We start from the raw sequence: 25,095 nt of genomic DNA, 5'->3' as shown, positions 1-25,095 counted from the left end.
TGATATTTGGTCAGACTCTGGAGGGGACACAAAGGTAAGTTAAGATGAACTCCCTGCCCTCAGGGAGCTCACAGTCAAGTAGGAGAAACATGGCCTGGAGACCACAATTGGAGGGAGACAATGGTAAGTGTCATTCAGTGGGGCTCCTTTCTAGCCGCCAGCAGGAGAGCCCCCTCAGAAGATCATCTTCTGAGCATGAGGTTTGAGCAAAGGCCAACAGATTTGATGTCTCTGAACATACCTGTTATTTAAGAAAAGCTCTCTTGAGAAAAGGATATTTTTATCTGAAAAAATCAGAAATCTCTCTGAACACAGCCTTCAGCAAATGCTAAGCCACTAAAGTCTTTTTTAGAAGACTTTTATTTAGAAGGACCTTGTGAGTTTGTCAAAAATGAATTGTGTCATTTGTGTTTTCTGGAGAGCGCCTTTTCTGTAGGCTAAATATTTTTGTTAAGGCATTCCTACCTCTTGGCATTGTGTCCATTTAGAGGCTTTATGACCAAAGAGGGGTTTCTGCAGGGGAGGCAGGGGCCCTATGGAGATAAAATGCCTTGTGTTTCCCTGCAGGAGGTCTAGCTCCCACAGACTAGTTTAATAGCCATCCATGCACTGAGAAGATCTTATCTCGTGTCCTACTGGTTCAGGGTCACTTGTTGGCTCACATTATATTGAAATGTGGGCAGAGAGAGGGAGTAATTTGTTAATGTCATGTAGGATGAACTTGGTTAGAAAGGGAAGTATACCCGCTTTATAATAACACAAGTGTTTCCTTGCTAATCCCTTGGCAGGTTCATTATCTGTGCAGCCCCAGGCAATGGTTAGCCTATCATGAAAGTGAAATTTAACCCTCAGCATGAAATTAATCCTCAAAGACTTATGTCTGCTCAGTCTAGAAATAATACATTCTAAGTGATTGTATAATCCCCGACTCTTTCTTTATGCATAGGTGTTAAATTGTAATCAAGATGTTACAGAGCATGCTAAGAAACTGATTTTTGTTTACTTGAGAAAACTGGACAAATCTATAAGAATAGAATAACCAATTTCCTAGCTTAAGGTTGTAGATGTAAACCTGATCTGGTGGGTAACCATTTGTTGGTGATCGTACTCATGTTTGCACTGCATTTTACCTGATCTCTCTCTCTATATATATGATATGGATAAAGATTTTTTTTTTTTAAATATCACTTGGCAAGGAGGCTGTTTTCTTCAGCTCCTTGACATTTGACATGGAAAAACTGGGAAACGCTTTGAGAATGCCAAATGGGTGTAAATGGCTCCTTGTAGAGTCAGGAAACCTTTAACAAGGGTTTAAGAGTAAAAGGAAGTGGGGCTGTGTCCCTTTTCCTGTTTCACAAGTTAGGGTTTTATTCTTAGCCTTTTCATGAATCTTTCTTTCCAAGGTGTATGGGCAGTTAGAGGGAGAGAAGGAAGGAGAGGTTAGGATTGAGAAGGGGTGGAAGGAAGCCAATATTTACTGAGAAATATATGTACCAAGAGTTTTATACACATTGTCTAATTTAATCCTCACTTCAAATGGCAAGGTAGGTATCACTTTTCCAGATAAAGAAACAGAAAGGTTTAAATTTCCTGTCCCTAGTTCACACAGTGGATCACTGCCATAGGCAGGATTTGAACCCAGGGCCTTCTCTACCTATGTGTATCCTTACCTTGCCAAACCCCTTATCAGATTTGTGTTCCAGATTTTGGTTCTCTCATGCCTGGCCTAATTTAACATCCTTTTTCACTACTGCTTCCTGTCAGTTGACATTGCCTGTCCCTCTCCTGTGGGAGGAAATGAAATTGGTCTGGCACAATTTTCCCTTCACAAAGCCAAGTTCAGTGGAAGCCAATGCCCTTTCCTAAGTAGATTCAAATCATCTATTGAATAATTTACTTTCACGTCTGCCTGTTGTTCAACTACTTACTTCTTTTTGACTTTATATGTATCTTTTTTCCTAACTTCTAGAACATCCCTCCTAAGCTTTCGAAAATCATGTTTAGTCCTTAGGAAAAGGTTTTATCAGCCCTTACTGATGTACACATATTTCCTTTTAAAACCCTCTAACAAGGCTCTTTTCTGTGCTGGTTTAGCTTCCCATCCACCCATGAAAATACTCTGTTCACTGCCCCAGAACTGTCCTTCCTGGAATCACAGTTTAACTGCTTCAAATAAGTTTTCTCCATTTAACTGCATCTATTCTCCAATCCATCAACCCAATTTGTATATCCTATCTCCTTTAAGTGTTTATTTATTTTCTCTGTGTGTGTGTATAAAATTTATTTTAATAGTACTGTATATTTACTTTGAATTCCCTTCTCGTTGACTCTGATTTCTAAACTTCCTTGTATGTCATATTTTTTAGTATCCTTATGCCTGCCTGGGATAGTTTGCTGTAGGATTTTTAGATGACTTGAAAATTAACTTTAATGGTCTTATCTGGAAGTTTTACATTTTAGTGAAATACTAGTATTTCCCTCATTTTAAGCAAAGTGAAATTATTCAAACTCTGGTAAACAATGAACATTTATGTTAATAAAGTCAAAGTAGATTCTGATAAAGTGTTCTCTGTTTAATAGCACAAAAAAGGGTCCCATCCACTCTGTTTTCTGAGATTTATTTAGTTATTGTACAGTACCACAAGACATTCCTTTGAAGTGATGATTTTCACGAGGGTAGAAACATTTATAGTGTTTACAAAAATAATCTTAAAAAGGCATAAAGCTCCAAACAGGCAGTAAAAAATTGTTGCAAAGTAGATTCTTTTGAGTACCCAAGAATGCCTTCCTGTTGTCATTGTTTATAATTTTGTTTGTTTTAATTACTTCCCAATTGTCAGCTCACAGAAAAGCGTGAAAAGGTGTAATGATCACACTTTAGATTAATTAATACAGAATATTATAGAAAATTGTTTTAACTCTTGAAAATCCCTCTACAACTATAAAAGTGCAAATGAGATTGTCCCTGCTGTTTCAGCCAGGGCTGTGAAGCTCAAAGCAATAGGGTATTTATAAGAAAATTCCAGACATAGCAGTGCTGCCATGATCCATATGACCCAAACTTTCCAGTTTTTGTCTCTTGTCCTGTCTAAGGAAAAACAAAAGGACATACCATGTAAGTTAGAAGATCTCAAATCATTGTTATGACTCATTGTAATGAAGATATGTGTATTATTTTATAGAGTCATTAAGTTGATTTGGAAGAAAAAAGCACTTTTTAATTTTCATTACACTCTGGTGATTTTCAGGTCACTATCTCTCTATAAACACTCCAACCTCTCTACAACACTGTCCTGAGAAACTGGCTGTTTCTGTTTTCCAGTAAGAGATTAGATTTTTTTTTTTTTTAAGACTATAATGGAGCGCCTGAGTGGCTCAGTCGGTTCAACATCCAACTCTTGATTTCAGCTCAGGTCTTGATCTCACGGTTCGTGGGTCTGAGCCCCACATCAGGCTCTATGCTGACAGTGCTGAGCCTGCTTGGGATTCTCTCTCCCTCTCTCCCTGCCCCTTCTCCCACTTGTGCTCACTCTCCCTTTTTAAAAAATAAATAAATAAACTTAAAAATAAAGACTATATTGACAATCCCTTATGTTCGGTTGATTCTATTTAATGGCTAGTTTTATCAAACTAGCAAAGACACAGGCATGGAAATGACTTCAGCCTATCTGTGTATTGATCTTTCTCAAATTTTATACTTGGAAAAGATCACACTGATTTCTTCAGCTGCAACTCAAATAGCTTGAAGGAAAAGAACATTGTGTATTTAAGAGTCTTTTCAATGTTCCTAATTTGGTTTGGAATTTAATCCAGTAGATTCCATTTTGGATTTCTCAGAAAACATTTTTGTCAGCCTTACAGGCACTGTGGCTTCATTCTAAGCTGATGCATCTTATGAAAGATTGTTCAAGGGACACCAAAGAGATACTTTCACAAAACTGGCTATCTTGTGATGAAGGTTAAGGTTATCTTGTGATGAAATTTATTTTATTTTAAACCTACATAAACAATTGAAATAATGAGAGACTATACAATAAGTGATACCAAGCTTATAAGAGGGGCACTGAATTTGAAATTCAGGATAGTTTTCTAACTCTTGTACCTACTCTGTGTACTAGAGATGTTTCCCCACAAATGCTACATATATCAAAATGAAACTGTATGCCAAAAAAAAATATTGTATTAGCTTTAGATCTTAGCTTTTAAGCCTGAACTTTTCGATCAAAATATAATGGAAGTGGGACACCTGGGTGGCTAAGTCAGTTAAGCATCTGACTTCAGCTCAAGTCATGATCTCGCGGTTCATGAGTTCAAGCCTCACATCGGGCTCTATGCTGACAGCTCACAGATCCTGGAGCCTGTTTCAGATTCTGTGTCTCCCTCTCTCTCTGCCCCTTCCCCAGTCGTCTCTCTCTCAAAAATAAGTAAAACATTAAAAAAATTAAAAAATAGAATGGAAGACATAAACATAATTTGAAATTTGCTCTTACCCACATATTAGAAAGAAAAAGGACATGCTTGCTATAATACATCTTCTGGGATGCAACAGATAAAGTGTAGTCCTAGAAAAACAATGAAGTTATATTTAATGGGACAATGTTTTACATTTCTTTAGCTCTAAATTTAAATCTAAATTAATTAAAATAAAATAAATTCATTTCCTCAGTTGCACTAAGCATATTTCAACTGCTCCCTAGCCACATGTGACTAGTGATTTCCATTTTGGACAGTGCAAGCCTTTGTGGAATTTACTCAAACTATAGTGTAATTTTAATGGCCATTTTGTAGGTAGTTCCTATTTAGAAGAAACATGATAAAATAAAGATAATCTACTTTGATATGTCCACTAGAAACCAGCATAAATAAAATGCTTTTGTGCTGAACTGATTTCTAAGTGCACTTTTTCCCCTTATTTTAGTTATGCATGTGTGTATGCTGGAAGGTTTGGGGGTGGGGGTGCTGTGACTATATGATCAATCTATGACTTTAGAAAACAGATAACCATCTCCCATTTTGAATCCCATCACGAAGTCCTACTTAATCTAAGCTTCTGCATATATCCCAATCATGAAATTGATGATGAGGGATATTGAAGAGTAGATAGTGTGGGTTTCCTATGGTATAGGGCATGGTAATAACATTCCTTAGCAATATATTAAGTTGGAAAAATAACTATCCTACAATATTTACCTTCTTTCAGTTTATATAAAACATTCAACTTTAAGAAGAGTGAAAGAATATATTTTCTTCCATTTTGTCTTCTCCCAGGAGAGGAATGAGAGTACTTTCTAGTTCCTCTTTTCCTGAAATGGGAAAAAGGATAAAACTGTTACAATATACTTACTCATATAGTAGGATACAATATTGGAAAAAAAATCCTTAAAATGGAATGTTTGGATTCTGTACGTGGATATTCACAACATCTTTATAATGCTTTAAGTTAGGCACTTTATCAAAACTGCTTGTGTAAGGCACTTTTCACATTGAGTGGAAGTGTTGAGATGTTTGGTATATAATAATTTCTGATTACATTGTGTGCTTATGTAGCATCTTTTGCCGGATACTAATGACAATAAAAAGAATGTGAATGATACCCCCCCCCAAAAAAGTCAAAGAGAAAATTGATTAGTTCTTTGGATGCGAATATTGTATGACATACCCATGGCATATCCAGGTTGGTACAAAGATGTTTCTCCCCCTAAAAAATAACATGGCAAAAGCACTAATCTGTGGTTATTTCTACTTTTTGTCCTATTTTGTTTTTATGAACATTTCCATTTTGAAATCTAAAGACTTGAATTCTAAATGGTATAGTAGGAACACACACTGTTCACAATACACAATCCTGTAGAAAACAATAATGTACTCTTTCAGTTCTAAGGTAATCCACTGGGTGGGGGGGAATACAATAGCAGATGGTGGCAATTATATAGCTGAGTAGGAGTGGGAAAAAAAGGGGATATTTTACCAGAAGATTTGAAGATGTATTATTTGTAGACGTGTTTTGAGATACCTGAAAACTTCCTCTTTCTCTGCAAGTTGCCATTACTCACAGGCTCAAAGGGGTGGGCTTGAGGTCATGCTTGCACAATAACTCCATCCCGTGGACATGGCTAAGACAGCCAGTGGTAGACAGCTGACGCCTTCAAGAATTTTAACTAGGATATGGTTTTGCAGTGAGAGAACCAACAGGAAAGAGGTAGTTCTCTCAAATTAGGACAATTTGAAGAGGGTTTATAAATGGATTCACAACAAAAGTATGGGCAGGGTATAAAGAAATTACATGGAAGAGTTCAGGATCCTGAGGCTACCAGCAGCAGGAGGTAAAGCTGTCACTACCTCTAAGCTCAAAGTCATGCCTGAAGGGAAAGGTTACCCAAATTTGAAAGATGAAAGTCGTGAAGAGAGGGCTTCTTGAGCGGGGCAGTGAACTTCTGTTGACAGAGACAAGGCTGAAGAAACCTCACAGGAAGGAACCAGACAAATAAATATCCCAAATTCATCTTCCTCCCTTCCTCCTGTCACCTGTCAGGGCTTCTCATTGACCAAATCCAACTGGAAGGCAGAGAACATAGGGTTTATTTGATGTAATCAATTCAGATCACCACTCAGGTCAACAAACAGGGTGGAAAAGGATGGGGAGTGTGTTTGGAGGAGCAAATGAAAGGTATTTGGCTCGCATAGTGGCAGAAAGGAGTTACTGGTGGGCACTAGGTTTGTGTCGTATTACACTATGGCTGGGTAGCTATATCAAAGTCAGTGCATCTGTAGGGGAGCAGGAAGCATGAATAACCAGAAAGAACTGGTCTACAGAGAGAGGCAAAGACATAGTACAGTGTTGGTCCTTGGCTCAGTTAAGGCAAATCTAGGTACAATAACAAATAAACCCCTAAATCTCAGTATTTATCCCAATAAAGTATACTGATACAATAGTTCAATGTGAGTATTACCAAATGGTAGAAGGTGTTCCTCAGTGTGTGATACAGGGATACAGTCTCCTTCCATCTTGTGACTATACGCCCACTGAAGCTTTGGAGTCCTCTGCTTGCTTCTTGCAGGTGATGCAGATTTGATGTCATGTGTAACTAGTGTTGATATAAGTTGTATCTTGCAAAGTACATTGCAGGTGAAACAGGAGAGAAAATGAAGAAACCCCACTCATTATTTAAAAATCTCAATCTGGAAGTGACACATCGCTTCACTTAGATTCCACTAAAAAAGAACTAGTCACATGATCTACACCTGGATGTACTGGGGGCTGGGGATGTACTTACTATCTGACTGTGTAGGCTTTTCTCCAAATCAACTTCACACAATGAAAAAAGGAGCAGGAAATTTTAGTGTACTGCTTATCGCTTCTGCCACAGTCCCTGATGGATTCCCCTGTTCCAGTCCCAGTTCCCAGGAGACCTCATTATACTTCCTTGTCACACATGGTCTCTGTAATAACCACTTCCTCCCTCATGTGAGTTACCTTGAGACATGGCAGCCCCTAGCAACCAAAGCCCTTGGCGAAGCCATGTTCATTTAGGATAGTTATTGTAATATAATAAGAAAGTCATCTGTTTATACCTTTAAATTTCTAGAATGTTTAAACTTGAGATTTTTAAGAAAATTGTCTTTATCTTATTTCTATCTAAAAGTGTAATGTCTTCACTTCTGTATTTGTTTACCTGTGGGAAATTTTTGTCTTCAGTCATACAAACGTTCAGACATTGTACAGCTTTGTAATTCTCTTGATAGTTAGCCGAAACTGAATCTGACACAAGTAATATTACTAAAAATATGTACACGCTTGAACCAGTCTTCATTTTGCAAAAAGTTCTCTTGGCATCACATTTAAAGTTGTGAATATACTGACTTCACCATTGAAAATACTCATTTCTCCCCTTCCTTTATTCCAAAAGTTGTCTACATTCAAGGGAATGAAAAAAAAAAGCAGGAATACCTGCCAACTATTCTATAAATTATATCAAGATTTTTTTAATAGACTTTTCAAAGTATGGAATTGCAGCTGTCTTGTGATTTCTGCCAGAATTTGACCTAACACACATGAGTAAGAGTAGGCTTAGCAGTTCCAAAAGTATTTGTACTGGGAAGTAGAACCCTTTGCAGTGGTGCTTTCTCTTTCTTTCTGTCTTCTTTGCTTCCTTGCTTCTTTCCTTTCCTTTCCTTTCCTTCCCTTTCCCTTTCCCTTTCCCTTTCCCTTTCCCTTTCCCTTTCCCTTTCTTTTCCTTTCTATAGTCCTTTCTCTTCTCTCCCCCAAAAGGTATAGTACAGTACCATCAGAGCCAACAGAAAACCACAGTGATTTGGTCAGAATTCTGAAAAATACAGGTTTTTTTAAAGGGATATTTTCCTCAAATTTTCAAACTAAACATGCATTTATGAGAATCTAAATAACAGACACCACATAGTTCATAATGCAAAAGTGGAAAATGTACCAAAAAATAAAAAAGGGCATTTTGGGGGGAAGAAACAAACAGAAACCACAAAACAAATAAGGGAACAGAATGAAGAAGGAATAATTATGGCTGGCATCAGCTGTGCTTTGTGTCATCCTCATCTTCCTTGTCATCAGTTATAAATTAGTTCTTGTTCAGCTTCCAGGAGTGACAGGACTCTCTATTAAATGCACAGAGTAGAAGGATCCTGAAGGGATAGGAGCACATGGCAGCAAGGCTGTCTTCCCATGAGTGGGACAGACTGTACCTGCCTGAGCTCCTCCACTGGGCCTGACCACTGAGCCTAGGAAAGAGGAAAATGGAGGCTGCCTGCCCCCTTCCCTCCTCTCAGGACAGCCCATTCTCAGGGAAAGTTCAAACTCAGCCAGAGGCCACTTATCTCAGAACCTCAACTCTGGCACAGAGCTGAGAAACAAACCACTTACGGAAAATGGTCTCTGAACAGCCAAAATAGATGTTACAAAGGCCAGGCACTGGTGCTCATGAACTTGACTCATAGTATGACCCCTGCAGCCCTCACTAAGAGCCATGACCAAGCTGGGTTATCTCATCCTTCATTCACTGCTGGTCCTAGGTGGTGAGTTAAAGGTCACAGGAGGAATGCAGGAGAGAAAAGGAGGTGGAGGAGATGGAAGCAGGAAGAGTGTCTTAGGGGCAGACACCGTGATGTGCAAGCAATGATTGCTCATCGCATAGCAATAAGGGACAGAACAAAACCATACAGAGAAAACAAAGAGCCAGAAATGCACTGTGAGGTCATTAGTGTAGGGACTGGCCTGCTCAAGCCTTGGAAGGCCTGAGCAGATCCCAGTGTAAGAGCACAGAAGGATAATTCCCATTCAGAAGGCCCCCTCTGACACCAGGCGCTATGAACATGCTAAGGGAGGTTTCCTGAGTGCTATTCAAGGATGCAAGCAAGAATACGACAAATCTGGGAAGACTTACCCATTTTATGTTTTAATGCTACAGGTTTGTCTCCTCTTAGAATGCAAACTTCTGTGACAGGGTCAGTGTCTGAGTTAACCAGTCTTAACATGTAAGTGTCCAGTACAGAGCAGGCGCTCAATAAACGTTAGGTGGCTTGAATTCCTGTTGTAAATTTCACTGTTCCAGAACACTTTTTGCTCTTCTATACTCAATGATAAGGTTTTACTTGTGGAGAAAAGAGCTAAAAGCCCCAATGTTTAAATTTAATCTTCACACTTAGAATTCATGATAACAAATGCAAGTGAGTAAAGTTTTATTGGACACAACCAGAACTCACCCTAGAAAAAGTTTGCACTTGATCTTAGCCAAAAGGCTGAGAAGCAATAACCCTAGCAAAAGTTTGAAGAAGGTTTAACTCTTAATGTGTTCAGTGTAGATTTCTCACTTGGGTCTCATTTGAAATGAATGCCTTGTGTTTAGTCTTTAACATTTTAAGGAACCTACATTAGCCAAGATACCCAATTAATCTGGATCTTAATTCATAGAGAGCTAGGGTGTTTTTTTTAAGATAATTGTTTTAAAATTCAAAGTTACATTTATGTCAAAGCTGCTAGTTGGAATAAGATCATCATTATATGAAATTAAATGACTGGATCTGTCTTGAAGTGCTTTGTTACCCGCCAAACTATCCACCTGTAATTTGGCCAAAAACATTAGTTGTCTTTTATTAAATATTTGGTTAATTGGTAAAACACTGTTTCCTGTACAAGTTCTGTGGCCAACTTAGGCCTGCTCTTGGGTGGGAATAATTTAGGCATCTCTTCTGCTGCCAGTGCTCTAAGTGATTTTTAATTATTTTTAACATGTTATTTGATGGTAATTATGAAACCACACCCTTCCACTGGGGCTCTCTTGAGCATGGGTTCATGTCATAATGGAATTTTCAATGGAATATAGTTGAGCAAAAGAGAGAGAGCTAGAGAGAGAGATGAGAGAGGGTGGGGCTTGGGTGGAGAGAGATAGGAGAAGTTACAGAGTTAGTTGATATTGACCTTGACAGTGTTCTCCAGGCAGACAATAAGCTGTTAATCACTTGGGGGATTCCTCAGAAAATTAAAAATAGACCTACCCTATGACCCAGCAATAGCACTGCTAGGAATTTATCCAAGGGATACAGGAGTACTGATGCATAGGGGCACTTGTACCCCAATGTTTATAGCAGCACTCTCAACAATAGCCAAATTATGGAAAGAGCCTAAATGTCCATCAACTGATGAATGGATAAAGAAATTGTGGTTTATATACACAGTGGAATACTACGTGGCAATGAGAAAAAATGAAATATGGCCTTTTGTAGCAACGTGGATGGAACTGGAGAGTGTGATGCTAAGTGAAATAAGCCATACAGAGAAAGACAGATACCATATGGTTTCACTCTTTTGTGGATGCTGAGAAACTTAACAGAAACCCATGGGGGAGGGGAAGGAAAAAAAAGAAAAAAAAAGAGGTTAGAGTGGGAGAAAGCCAAAGCATAAGAGACTGTTAAAAACTGAGAACAAACTGAGGGTTGATGGGGGGTGGGAGGGAGGGGAGGGTGGGTGATGGGTATTGAGGAGGGCACCTTTTGGGATGAGCACTGGGTGTTGTATGGAAACCAGTTTGACAATAAATTTCATATATTAAAAATAAATAAATAAATAAATAAATAAATAAATAAATAAATAAATAAATAAAATCATTTGGGGGAAAAAGCTCATAGAATAGATGCTAAATAAGTATAGAAAGATTTTTTTTTTTTTTTTGGTCCAGAATATATCAATCGAGTTGTCTACAATGAGAGACCTGAAAGGAATCACATGATGTCTTGTTCTTCAAATAAGACTGCATCTGAATTCTTCCACAAAGATGTCTATCCCACCTCCCCCATGAGAGATCTCTCTCCACCCACAGTCTATACTCCTGACAATGAGGGATCCAATCACATTACCACAGTCAGTTCATTTCTGAAACTGTTCTGGCTCTCCCTAAAACAGTTCATTCAGCGCTGAGTTTTTAATAGTTTTAGAGATAAACCTCAAAGTCAGTTGGGTGGCATGCAAGTAACTATTCCCTTTTTAACAAATGAAAAAAGCTTGAGTTTAGGGAAGTAATTTTACCAGGCATTCTCTGAACTAGAGACAAAAATTTTCAAAACCGGTGAGAGATTTCAGGGAAACCTATTCCCTCTAGTCTGGTGCCTTTCTACCTCCAAGCTGATACTTTTTCTTTTACCTTTTTTCAAGTGATTTTTTACCCTACAAATGTAAGGAACCATGAAACTAAGGAGCACCCTCAAATGAGATCACATATACAAAAATGCTCTCGGGGCGCCTGGGTGGCTCAGTCAGTTAGGCATCCGACTTTTGCTCAGGTCGTGATTTCACCGTTCGTGGCCTCGAGCCCCATGTCAGGCTCTGTGCTGACAGCTCGGAGTCTGGATCCTGCTTCGGACTCTGTGTCTCCTTCTCTTTTTCTGTCCCTCCCCCACTCACGCTGTGTCTCTTCTATCTGTCTCTCAAAAATAAACATTAAGAAAAATTTTTAAAAAACAATAAAATAAAAAAGTAATAAAAATGCTCTCAAAGTTGAAAGTGATTTACAAGTAAGCAGTATGATTACCACTTTTTTTGTCATTCTGGGGTCCTATCCACCTATAAAATGCTTTTGAAAACTCTGTCCTCATTTGGAACCAATAACAACTGATCCAAATCTTTTTAACATATGAGGTCAATCTTGGTATAAAGTTAAAACTTCCCTTGAAATTTTCCTCAACTATGATAAGCATAAGCATGTTTTCTTCTTTACTAGCCAAGTTTATTATCTCCATTCCCCAAATTTCTTTCTAGCATAAGCATTTATGCTTATGAATACAAAGAAACCACCCACTCTCTTAATCGTTCTTTCTTTGACATTATTGAAAGACATCCTTCCTTATCAGTGCTAAATAAACCATAAAATAGGCACATTTGTTCAGTTAAAATAAAATGGAATGGCATATTAGGTCTCTAGGGACTTTATATTCTCTGACATTCTCCCTCCCTGGGACCCCTGGCTTATGGTCTCTAGTGCATAATTAAGTTTATGTGAAGTGGCTCAGTTCCCAGGACAAGTAGGGTTCTGGTAGATTTGACTGCTTTTGAATTCTCTGTCCTGGAAATCTTTTACCGTGGCTAGACACCAAGAACTTCCATCTCATCGTAAGCAACGAGCTGAGGTTCAACAGGTGAGAATGACGTCATGTGGTCTTCTGTCACCAGGCAGTAGGTGCTATTTGATGGACATTAGGAAAACCTGTTGACCCAAGGAGATAGGTGGGGAGGCTTGGTGAAAGAAAGAACATAGCTAACTTTTTTTGGAGGGAGGAATCTAATTTTTTCAAACTATAATTATTTGAGGAATATGGAAAAACAATGATACTTATCAAGACTGTGGTAATTTTAGTATTTGATTGCTGAAGCTGATGTATCCCTCTCTACTCTCATTACCTTGTTAATGGGTTATTTTCCAACCTGTGATCCATCCTTCCCTCACTTCCCAAGTGTGATTTGATTTCATGCTAATTAACCACTGTAATGGCCAACCTACATCAGTGCACTTAGGAAAATGTAGGTAGGTGCATCTGGTCATTTGTTGACACTAAATGTGAAGTTTAATTGAATATATGCGTACACACACATATGTATCTTCAAAGAGTGACAGCACTATATTATGATGTTATAAACATAATTTTATAATATGACATGTATTTTACAAAGCAAAATACTGAAAGTCATGCTAGTCAGGCATTTGTTTAATTAAGACCAGTTTATGCTTGGAGCATTTTAATTATACAGCTATGTCAATTAGCCTGTTTTATTGCTTGTGGTTTTACATTATTAGAGTTAAGCTGTAATCTCTAATGATCATTTGTCTCTGACTTGTTAACCAGCATATTGTCATTAAAATAAATTTCAGAATTATATTGTCAGTGTTCTTAGTTATTATCCCATAAGTAATATAAACAACTGGAAGAACATGTGCCAGATGGTAGAATCAACTGTCTTATCATGATTCCATTTTACAATGTCAAATTTTGCACGAATTCTAAATGCTAGGAAGACCGTATGTCTTACAATTGTGTAAGATGCATAAAACTAGATCTATTTCATCACACTAATCAGGGACACATAGGTACATGTTTACTGTAACAAAACTTGTGGTTGGCAAAATGATGAAACCTTTATAGGATATTTAAGTGTGTGATTCAAGTGTGAATTGAAAAATGTACAGTCACAGAACATCAGACTTTAAATCTCCCTGGCTTGTGAAAGGAGACTGCAATTAGATGTGTCTAGGATCACAGGAAATTACTTAAAGTATAATCAGGCTATCTGGGTTGATCTGATATTTCAGAGAGATAATATTTTTGAGGCTCTGTTCAAAAGCATGTTCAAAATTACATGGCACAGAAGATTTCTCTTGCTTTTGTGGCCTTGCCAAGATGTGTTACCTTATCTGTAGTAATTATCGAGGCTGACTGAGCACTCCAGGTTACATATTTCTTCAAATTATAAACTGTTTTATAATAACATAGAGAAATTTATTGGTGTCCTTTACAGTATCATAAACACTAAGCCAAAGCATAGCCCCGCCCACCTACACCTACTAAAGACATTCAGACTTTAAACAGGCAAAGGACGTCTTAATTTTTACCAGGCATTTGTCTTTATTTCTTTTCTAAGGAGACTTTCTCAGAGCAATGACTGTGCAACATTCAGGAAAAATATCTTTCTTTTCCCTGAATTTTTAGAATAATTTGATAAGCAGCCAAATATGTAAGGGTACAGCTTTTGAACTTCGGTCGGTGGTCACTGCTCAGACAGAGCCAAACCCATGACCCTTGTGGATTTGTTAGCATTATTTTAGGGTGCTAATTGATGCCAGGCCTAGGTTGTGAACCCAGCAAGCAAAGGCAATGCTTTAAATTGCAGGCGAACTTAGTTCCCAGAATCTTTAACACTTGTAGTCTGCCTTATTTTATAACTAACTACTAACATCTTGCCCTCCCTCCACTTGTTTGTTCTGTTCTAGAGAACAGGATCTGTGGCTTATTCATCTCTGTGTCTCTCATGCAGATGGGGATCTCAGGAAATGTTGAGGCAGAAATCTGTGTTTGGAACTGTAAACCACACCCTTCCGACCTGATTAAAGGACTCTTGAGCTCATCATTGCCAAGACAGTGCTATGAGGATTATTGTTATATTTCATCTAAAGTAAAACAGAATACCCATAGCTAACATTTTTTCGAGAAATGTTCAAAGAAAACTTTTCTCCCCAGCACTTGTTAAAGAAAACCGATGGAATCGTCTCTCAAATCAGTAGCCTCATCTCCCCACCATCTGATGTGGTCTTTCTGCAGGGATGACAAATGCAGAGACCCCATTCCCCTCCAGTTCAGTGCTTAGCCTTCTGTGGAAACTGGGTATTTCTTTTCTTGGGGCAGCCTCAGTGGAAGGTGATTTTTCAGAGTACAGGAAACAAACATACATGGTGGCAGTTTTTCTAAAGATGTGCTTCCTGGGGCCCTTTTCCCAAAGTTTGTAAGGTAGGTGTGTACACGTATACTTCAAAGCCTCAGACATGTCTTTGCATGTTCGGTGTGACTTTGGCCATGTTCAACCAACCAGTGAGAAAGCAAACATACTTCATAGGAGAAACATCTTATTTCTGTAAGATAGGCTAATTACAGTGAATTAAAATCTTTATTTAATCTTCCTACAGTTATCCTCTTAATGTGTTCTGTAATTGCAAACCTTTAGTCTTTTAATCTCTTGTTCATTAGTGGGTTTCTTAAGTGTTTATTAAGAAGCATGTGTAACATTCTGGTAATTACTAATAATCTTTGTTCATAGCACATTTGCAAAGATCTTGGCAGCGAGTTTCGTTAGATTCATCACCACTTATTATCAGTGTACAATTTTTATTAGCAGTCTCCCACCTCTATAAAATATGGAATTGGGGCTTTACAAAACAAAATGAAATGTGTCTTCTTTCTTATGGCTAACAAACTCAGGTATAACCCTGTGTGTCACTGTCCCTTCAAAATCAAAGAGTCCTCTAATGTCTGCTCTCCCCATTATACTGCTGAGGAGAAAGGCAAAGAAGGATTAAACTACAAACCTCACTAGTTTTCACTGCTTATTGGTGGCTACACTCAATAAATTTTAACTGGTAGCTCCTGGTCTGTGGCTCAGTTCCCCAAAGTTCCTCACTTTTGACACTAAGTTGTCATTTTTACGTAACCTACAGCATACTGGTAGCATACATACAGTTAATTCCACTCAGGAAAAATGTGCCACCCTGGGCTATCTTTGGTGGCGCAGGTACCCTGCATCCCCACTGGGAACAAGACAAACCTTTCTACCTCCTCTTGGATAGCTGAAATCTTTTTAAAGGGACAAGATCTGAGAGACAACATCTCACATTCAAAGCTACACTACGGATAAATGGTGTGAATGCTTTTCTGAGAGTGGAGTTGAAGGGAGGAAGGTAGGAGAGAGCACAAGAATTCTATTGAACTGCAAAATCACCTGGAGATGATGCAAGAGCTGAACTTCACCTTCTGACAGCTTTGCTTGGGATTAATAGCAGTACCAAAGGGATGGCTTGGAATGGCTTCCATCCCCTCCCAAATCTCCATCAGCTCCCTATCCTAAAGCACTACAAATAATCGCAAGATCGAACTAAAAAGCAGAGTGTATGCTATGCAAATATAGCTTCAGGACAAATGTCATCATCTGCCCCAGTCTGACTCTTTGCAACTCAACTCCCAGCCTTCATATAAATGCACTATAAATTGTATATACACGTACATATATACATATACGTGTGTCTGTATGTGTGTGTCCTGAAGCCTCCACACCCCAGTATAGATACCATCAGGCATCAGTATTTTTTTAAGATGATAGATAGAAAATTAATTCGCAGATGAAGGCACTGCATAGATTTGAGATTTTGAGATTTTCAAACAATCTGATCCTACAGCCTTTAAGGGAGCAAAGCCATTTTATTTCTCACAGACATATCTTTTTTATGGCCACAACTTAAGAAGAGCTCAGACAAGCCGAGTGCCTAAACTGGCATTTCTCACTGTGCTAAGAATCAACAACAGGCTAGTTTGAAATTTGGTATCACTGGCTAAACACACAACTAAGCCAGTGGGAAATCCTGCAGTAATGGTTCTCCAGTTTAGAGAAAAATAAATATTTTAGTGAGTGAGAACATTCTCCAGCTTTTAAAAATATGTTGTACATTTGTTTTCGAATGTTGAGCCGCCCTTCCTTGCGCTGGTGGTTACCACAGAAACCCGTTTCATGTTTATGGCATGGTCGATGACAGGGCTGTTCCCTCCATTTGTAGGACTATGAAGTACTGTGCTCCCTGGCACCACAGCAGATAGGATTGCTGGCTCCTGGACAATGAGGCATACGTAGGGTTTGCGCCACATGCCTTTCTGTGTGTTTCATCCTGACTGGATGTTAGGCACTGAATACTTCTCAAGTGTTCCTCCACTGTCCAATTTGCCGGTTTGGCAGCAAGTTTTCATTCTAATAAGAGAAGTTTCTCAGATGGAGATTCCAGATGTGTCCAAGCTGCTTTTATTAGGACAATGGAAAGGTCCAACCTTTTCTTCTAAATACAATCAAGGGTAGTGTGGCTTGGCCTTTGTAATTTTACAAAGAGTTGTATTATGTAACCGGAAAATTGTCTCCCCGGGCATAGAGAGAATTTGTTAGAACAGAATGCAGTTTGGAATAATGCTGACGTAAAGTTTCAATCCAAGAGAGCAACCTTTTAAGTTGCTGAAACACAGTAAAGGGGAAGAAGGAAATTGCTGTTTTACATGATTGACCAAAATGCACTATAATTGTATCAACTTGAAACAGATTCCTTAGAAGAACTGATAACTCTGTGATCCGAATAAGCCATGTGTAGTAGAACTAAATACTGCATGCACTTTCTCTGCAAAGTGTAGACACGCCGTATTTGAGATGTGCAGCAAAAGAGACAGCTGTGCTTGCCTGTTTAATGGGACTCCAGCTCCTTTAGCATAGTAAAGGATGGCGGTGGCTTTACTGAGGAATTAGTATTTACCATACCTGCTCATCCTTTTGCACTGCCTTAGAACACTCCTTGTGGACCCTTCTCGTGTAATGTTATTTTGATGTCACCACTCCTGTTTGTAATTAACACAGCGTCACTCATCAGTCAGCTTCTAAGTGGAACACTCCTTACAGATTCCACTAACTGTTCTTGTTGCCTGTTGTAAAGCGGGTGGGGAAAATTAAATCACAGATATTTAGCCCAAAGATAGCCTTCCCATTTTCCCTCTTCTCTCCAATGTCTCTACATAGTGCTATTTTCTGTCAGCTACAGTCCACCTATAGACAGGAGATCACCTCCAAGAAGAGTAGTAGTATTTATTCAATGCCAGTAAAACTCCTTTGCTGACACTGGATATCCCAAAATACTGTTATTACTTGCATATTGTAATCATATGTTTGCACAGCTCCTTCACCTAAGTATAAGCTTCTAAAGGGAAGGATTGTGTCTTATTTCTGTATAATGCCCCAAATAGTGGAATACTAATACATGCGAAGTGTTCAAAAACTCTAATTAACTGCATGAATGGCAGATTAGAAATATTATCTATGAAGAAATATTATCTATTCAGATTCTATGAAAAGGAAGAAGTTACAGCTAGCAAGTAAAGTGCCTAGATTTCCTAGAGCAAAGTTAGACAACTAGTTAATTATGAAATAGCAGCACTCTGGATTCATCTTGGTGTAAGCTGACAGAAGATCTTCTTCGATGTTACCCAAGCACACAGACATCGTAGACAGTGTGTCTCTAACTCCAGCAGTGAAAGAGGGGCTAAGGTCATTAGTATGCACTTGCTTTGGTCCCTCTGCTGACTCATTTATAGTCCCTTCTAGAACCAGGGTCACATAACTGTGAGATGGCCATGCAGAGTTAACTGAAGTACTCAGCTGAGGAGCAGGAAGAGGTCAAATGGTCTATATTGGGCTTTGACTTTATCTCATAAATTTCCTCCCCCAACACACTCAGGTCGCCACCCACCCTGAGCAACTGAATGCCCCAGCAGAGTCCTGTACCACCTGTCCTGAAGGAAACGTGGAAGGTTGCCATGGTGGGGGATCTCTTCCTTCACTTCTCTTAAAAGGACAACTTTCCCTCGCTGGCCTTTGTTTCATTTCCCCACCTGGAATGCTTTCTCATGCTTACTCTTTTTGCCTCTGAATCCTATAGGACCAGCTCAAATCCCTTTTCCTTCCTGAAATCCTTCCTGCCCTCTGCAGAAAGCAGTACTTTCTCCCTCTGATGAACGCCTGGGCAGTTTGGTGCAGATGCTATTTGACATTATGGATATTTTTCTTTACCTTATAAGTCATTTTGCTCATTCATTTATTTATTATGCCCTTTACAGTGAGGATAATGCCCTGAGTTTTTATAAAACTTGTAGATCTTATTTCATATGACAATTATTTTAAAAAATACTTGGTAATTTGGGGGGGAAAGCATCCAGAAGGGAATTTGATAGAGGTAAATGAATTTAATGAAAGTTATTACAGATAGTATGAGAAAAATCTACGAACATGTAATACTATTATAATATATAAAACTATTTTAAATTATTTTCTTTAAAGAACAGTTAGAGAAGAATCTTGGCTTTCCCAACTAGGACATAAGAAAATGTTTCATACTCAGCCATGAATATAGGTTACAAATATGCAAATGGAGAGATGGAGATTCTTTTTCACACTAGAATCGGCATCGTGTTTTGGAAATCACTCTCTATGTTATTTGTATTTGTAGTATAAACAAGTTTTATGCAAAGTTATTTGTTGTGTAAGTGTACATATATTTTTCTTATTGTACTATTTTGTGTTTAGGTTTAATTCATTTGTATCCAGAGTACCAAGTTATCTCATCTATGTGCAGTAGTCCAGAAATATCAAACATGGTCCACCTATGTGACCATCAAATCATGTTTTTGATTATAGACAGAACCACTTACTGAACATTCTGGGTCAGTGGTTATGCACACACCAAATGTACCTCTAGACCCAGAATAGTTTAAATGGGTTGACTGTATTGATCCATGAGCCTCTGACGAGCTCAATACAATTCAAATTTTAGAGATATAATTCTTGTCTAAAAACGAACCTTCTTGGGGTGCCTGGATGGCTCAGTCGGTTGAGCGTCCAACTCTTGATTTTGGCTCAGGTCGTGATCCCAAGGTCATGGGATCGCATGGAGCCTGCTTAAGATTCTCTCCCTTGCTCACACACGCATTCTCTCTCTCTCTCAAAAATAAAAAATTTTTAAAAAATTAAGAATTAAAAAATTTAACCTTCTAAAAATGATCACGTTAATAGAGGTGTAAATTTGACAAACAAAACCATCGTGAATATTAAAGACATTGTTTAATTTTGGCAATAGTAGAATATTGCTTTATGGGTTGAAGAGGATCAAGAAGGAGTCATGTTGAATGTATCATAAAACACACACACACACACACACACATTTATTTAAAGAGAAAAAGGATTACTCAACAAGCTTACCCCTTTCTTTACATTTCTGTTGCCTCCATTCATATTCTGGCATTATTATCTTCACCTAGATCATCCTATTGCCTTCATGGTTGTTCTGCCCTCCATACTGCCATTCCAATCCACCCAATCAGGCAGTAAATATTTTTGTAGGTATTTGTATGTGGTCTGCTGGGAGAACTCTACTGGACTACTCAACTTCCTCCATCTCAGAATGGCTACCCTCCCGCACGATTACATTCAGCAACTCTCCGCTCTCCAAATCAAATGTAATCTAGCCTCACTTTCCAGTCTTATAATGGACTCATTCCTTTCCTATGCCCAGCTGTTTCAATCAAAGTGAAATATTCACTCTTTTCTGTGATATATGTATCCGTTTTCAGCATAATTCCCTGTGGCCTAGAGCCATAAAATACATTATTCTTAGAGGTAGAATCATAAATCCAACAATCTCAGGAAAGTATCTCAAAGTAGACAATATAAGATGTGTTTTTGAAAAGTTATTTTAAAATTTTTTGATAAGATTATGGAAGGAAGAGCAGAAAGGCCTTAACTAAGAATTGGGACAAGGAAGGTAAACACCAGGTGAGAGCAGACTAAAGAAACTCAAAAATGGAGAACTGGGGTATAGAGAAATGAGACTACTTGTCATCAATCTCTTCAAAAACAAACCCCAGAGTAGCATACAAAATAAATAAGTTAAGACCCTGACACTGGGAAACTTCCACAGGTTGAAGGTTAGAGTCCTGAGATGCATGATCATAACCGAAAAGAAGAAAAAAACGGAATTTAGCTTTCTAAAATGGAATACATTTTTATCGAGCACCAACTATATACAGACCATATATGAAGGGTTCAGGTAGCCTGAAAGTAAAGACCAACTCTGCTCCATCATGAAGTAGAACTAGTGATTGTAAACTGTATCACAATACAAATTCATTCTCTTCCCCTAAGCACAGGTTCCTGTCTGCCAGAATGAATTTCAAATTCACAATCAGGATCCAAGTTAGGCCATATTAGCGGCTCTGTATTTAAACTTTTTATTAAATTACCATCAAGGGGGTACTAATTAAGATAAGAAATACAGCTACTTATTTATTTCATATGCACCTTCAGATTTCTGAATTATACATTAAACAATCTATGACATCTGTGTATGCTTTTCACAAAAGAAAAAGGCATAAATGCCTCAGGGTGCATCTGCCTGGCTAAGAAACAGATGAAAAAAAAAAACTCTATAGTTTCTATTAAAATACAGAGAAATAGAATTTTAAAGGCTACAAAAATAAGGTAAGGATTATATGAGGCAAATAAATCAATAAAGTTGATAGCAAAAACCAGAATATTTTAGATTAACCTGAAAAGGCTGAGTTTCCTAAGACTTTGAAAAATGAGGGAAGTCATCTGGCAATTCCTTAACTTCGATTTTTTGTTTGATTTTGTTTCTAGGTTCCAGATTCAGAGATGTGCAACTGATCCAAACAGTTATAAAAGCTTGGGAGACAGTTTTCGAACAATTTTCCGAATAGAAGGGTAAGTACAGTTCTTCATGTATGGACTTTATGTTGATATAGACATTTAACATATTACTACATGTTTTTTTCACTTTTAATGTTTCATTGTCCTAGTGTTATTAAGGGAAAATATTTAAAAGGGTGCCTTCCCACATTTTTTTTTTAGTTTTTCCTGATAATACAATTGAAAACTAAATATGTACACCATAAGAACTACCACGAAAATGATATTAATATTCAATTTGCTGACTGGAAGACAATTTCTATTTTGTGCCATTAAGATTTTTTTCAAGTTCTCATAACAGCAGCTATCTAAATGTAATAGTTCTTTATTTTGATTCTTGAATATAGTGCCCAAATGTGTTCCTTATTTGCATTGCAGCTTATGAATATTCAATCAAAACAGAACTGTGTCAAAAGTTGATGTGTCAAATTTGTTATCCTGTCTACTAGATGATCAGATAAAGAGTATTTTTTTACATAGATGCCTGGGTGGCTCAGTCGGTTCAGCGTCCGACTCTTGATTTCGTCTCAGGTCATGATCTCACAGTTTGAGGGTTCAAGCCCCGTGTTGGACTCTGCATTGACAGTGTGGAGCCTGCTTGAGCTTCTCTCTCTCTCAATATCTCCCTCTCTCTCTCTCTCTCTCTCTCTGCCCCTCTCCCGCTTCCTCTCTCTCACAAAATAAATAAGTAAACTTTAAAAAAAGAATCTAATAGGTGAAAAATAAATTGTCTATAAGCATTCTTTTGATTATAACTGGGATTGAGCATGCTTTTATACCATTAAATGTCATTTCTTTTATGAATTGCTTATTTATATTCTTGCCCATTTCTCTTAAGTTAGAGTTTTTATTGATTGGTAGGTGCTCCGTATATATTATAGGTACTAATTCTTTAACAATGACATAGATTGCAAATATTTTCCCCAGCTTGCCATTTGCCTTAGAGCTACAATGTCTTACACCTTTCAGAACTTTGCGATTTTTGAAGATTGTGGTTTTGTGATTATATCTATCTTGTTCTTTGTGATATCTGACCCTATCGTCACATTAGAAAAAAGGATATTTTAGCCCCAAGATTATAAACATTTTCTTCTGGTATGTTTGACATTTAAGTCATTAATCCGTCTGAGAATTGTTTTTTTCATATGCTGTGTGGCATATAGGAATTAAATTTTATTTTCAAATGGGTAGTCAATTGTCCAAACACCACGTGTTGAAAAATCCTTCTGTTACTCCCTCGTTGGAAATGCTAACTTTTTTGTGTATTAAACGCCCACGTATACATCGTCTAAACTTTCTATTCTCTTTCTCCATTTCTTATTCTGTTTCATCAGTTTATCTATCTCTCTGCCAGCATTATACTGTTTTCATTATTTTAATTTTGGAGTATTTGGTTAATATATAAAAATATGCCCTGCAGTATAAAGTCTAAACTTATCATGGTACAGAGCCCTTCCTAGTATGGCCCTAGCATCCTAGTATGGCCCTAGCATAGCCTAGTATGGCCCTCCTTTTCTCCAGGCTCATTCCCCATTCACAGATCTGCTCTAAAAACAGCCAGCCTGCTCACATTCTCATAACTTTGCATGCTAGTCTTTATCTTATTCCTGCAGGACCAACCCCCTCATCCACACAAGAAACTATCCCTCCTCATTCAAGAGTGCCCTCACATTTCTCCCCCTCTGACCATCTTTTCTCTACCACATGCTTTCTTTACCAATCACTCTTATATGCTATACAAAATATAGCATGCCCCTGTCTAATTTATTATGGCTGTTTTCTGTCTATCTCCTTTCTCTCGCCCCAAGGGCAATTTCTCATTTAGCTTTGTATCCCCTGTGCCTGTGTTTAGCACTGAGTAGAGATAGTAAGTGCATGTTAAATGAATAAATGTCATCACATCAAAATCGTAATGATGCAAAATGAAACAGAGATGATAAGTCTTGCTATTGACTACCCCTTCTGAAGTTATGATAAGATCTCGATACCTGATTAAATATCTTTAGAAGATCTAGTGACAAAGAAGCAGCAAATTCTTGCTATTATTACTGTGGTGATGTGGTACCTAAGTGCTGTGCATTGGTAATATACGTGCATTTATGACAGTTGGGATCAAACTCATACTCAGTTTACCCAAAATATACATAAAGTTAAACAAATCATAGTGTATTATATAGTCAATAGCAGTGTCCCTTCCCAGTTAAAGAGTAGTAGTAGCATTGCCAAGTTCTGTAAGCTGTAACAGATATCTCTGAATTAGATGTGGGAGTTCCTTAGCCAGGCTCTTTATTTCATGTGTGTTAGGAAGAATTTGATGTTTCTGCTTTGATATCAAGTAATACAACAAACATACAGCATGTGTGGTCCTTGCATAGTAAAATTGGCCTTTTCCTAGACTGTATGTATAATTGTTTCTAGAGCAAATTGACATACTTTCTGTAATGCCTTTAGATCTAGGCATGTTATTAGCCAAAAGCCGGAGACCTCTCGTCTTAGAGATGTGAATATTTGTTAAAACACAAAAGAAAAAGCTGCCTGTTATTTTTGATACCGAGCAAGAACATTTCATAGAGTTAAGTTAAAAAAAGAAAAGAAAACCTTTTAATGCATGTTGTGTTGATTTTTTTTCCCTAGTGAAAGCAGTTCCTTTTGATTTTCTTCTTTAGCTTTTAGAGTACACTCTGCTTTCAAAGATGTTTTTCTCACTCAGGTGCCTACAGCCCCATTCGGTCTGTGGCTGTAGAGATACAACACAAGTCAATTTGACTATTAACAGGTGAGACAGGTGAGACAGTTCATCTCTCCTCGTTTTTCCTATATCCTCCAAGTTAAAGGTTTTGAAAGCTATTCCTTTTCTGTTATTTAAGAACATTAAAGTCTGATAATATACTTGATGTCTGCACAGATCTCCCATTTTCCTCTCTGCTGTAAGAAAGTGAAGTGATACTCATCACCATTCTTAGAGATGAAGCTCCCTATTTCTCTGCCCAGAATTCATGTTTCCAAGAGACATTGACTCAAATACATGGGTCCAAATCCCTTTACCATTTCTAAGATTCTTTTAAGAACTAAAAACATAGATACATTGTACTTTAATGAAACACATGGTTTTTTCAACCCAGCTTTACCCAAAAAAAGGCCTTCCAAATTCTGGGCAAGAACTTCTACTATATGGAATCATCACACTTAGTTGGCTTTTACCAAAGAGGCCATCATTGTTTTAGCTAATGGAGAAGAAAGAACTCACGGGGAAGAACTTTGTCACTGTTGAGAGTACCTCCACCGTCACCATGATTCTTCTTCTTTTTCAGGTTTGGCAAAAATAAACTCATAGGTCCATCTACTGAAATAGTGAGCCCAGAAGACATAGTTAGCCTAGCTGATGAGGCGCCTTTAAAACCAATTAGTTTTGTTTTATAAATTCTCCTGGCAAACAGCAGCTGGTGTCTCCATTTACCGTGTGTTCATGCATCACATCTTACTTCCTTCTGCTTCAGGGTATCTCCTGAAAGCTTTTCTAGTCTCTTTTGTAC

At 37.9% G+C, this 25,095-nt stretch overlaps 1 protein-coding gene across 4 annotated transcripts in view; it reads left to right on the top strand.

The window, feature by feature from the left end:
- The window catches only part of SLC25A21 (solute carrier family 25 member 21), a 482,637-nt gene that overhangs the window by 329,615 nt on the left and 127,927 nt on the right, over positions 1-25,095 (top strand). For all 4 annotated transcript variants that reach the window (XM_045450741.1, XM_045450742.1, XM_045450740.1 and 1 more), the window contains one exon: positions 21,494-21,577. In XM_045450741.1, coding sequence (XP_045306697.1) covers positions 21,494-21,577 — 84 coding nt within the window. The remainder of the gene's footprint in view (positions 1-21,493; positions 21,578-25,095) is intronic.

This window comes from Leopardus geoffroyi, chromosome B3 (genome assembly GCF_018350155.1).
Source record: "Leopardus geoffroyi isolate Oge1 chromosome B3, O.geoffroyi_Oge1_pat1.0, whole genome shotgun sequence".
Taxonomy (NCBI): Eukaryota; Metazoa; Chordata; class Mammalia; order Carnivora; family Felidae; genus Leopardus; species Leopardus geoffroyi.
Note: the sequence above shows the minus strand (reverse complement) of the source record. Positions and strands in the feature narration are given on the sequence as shown.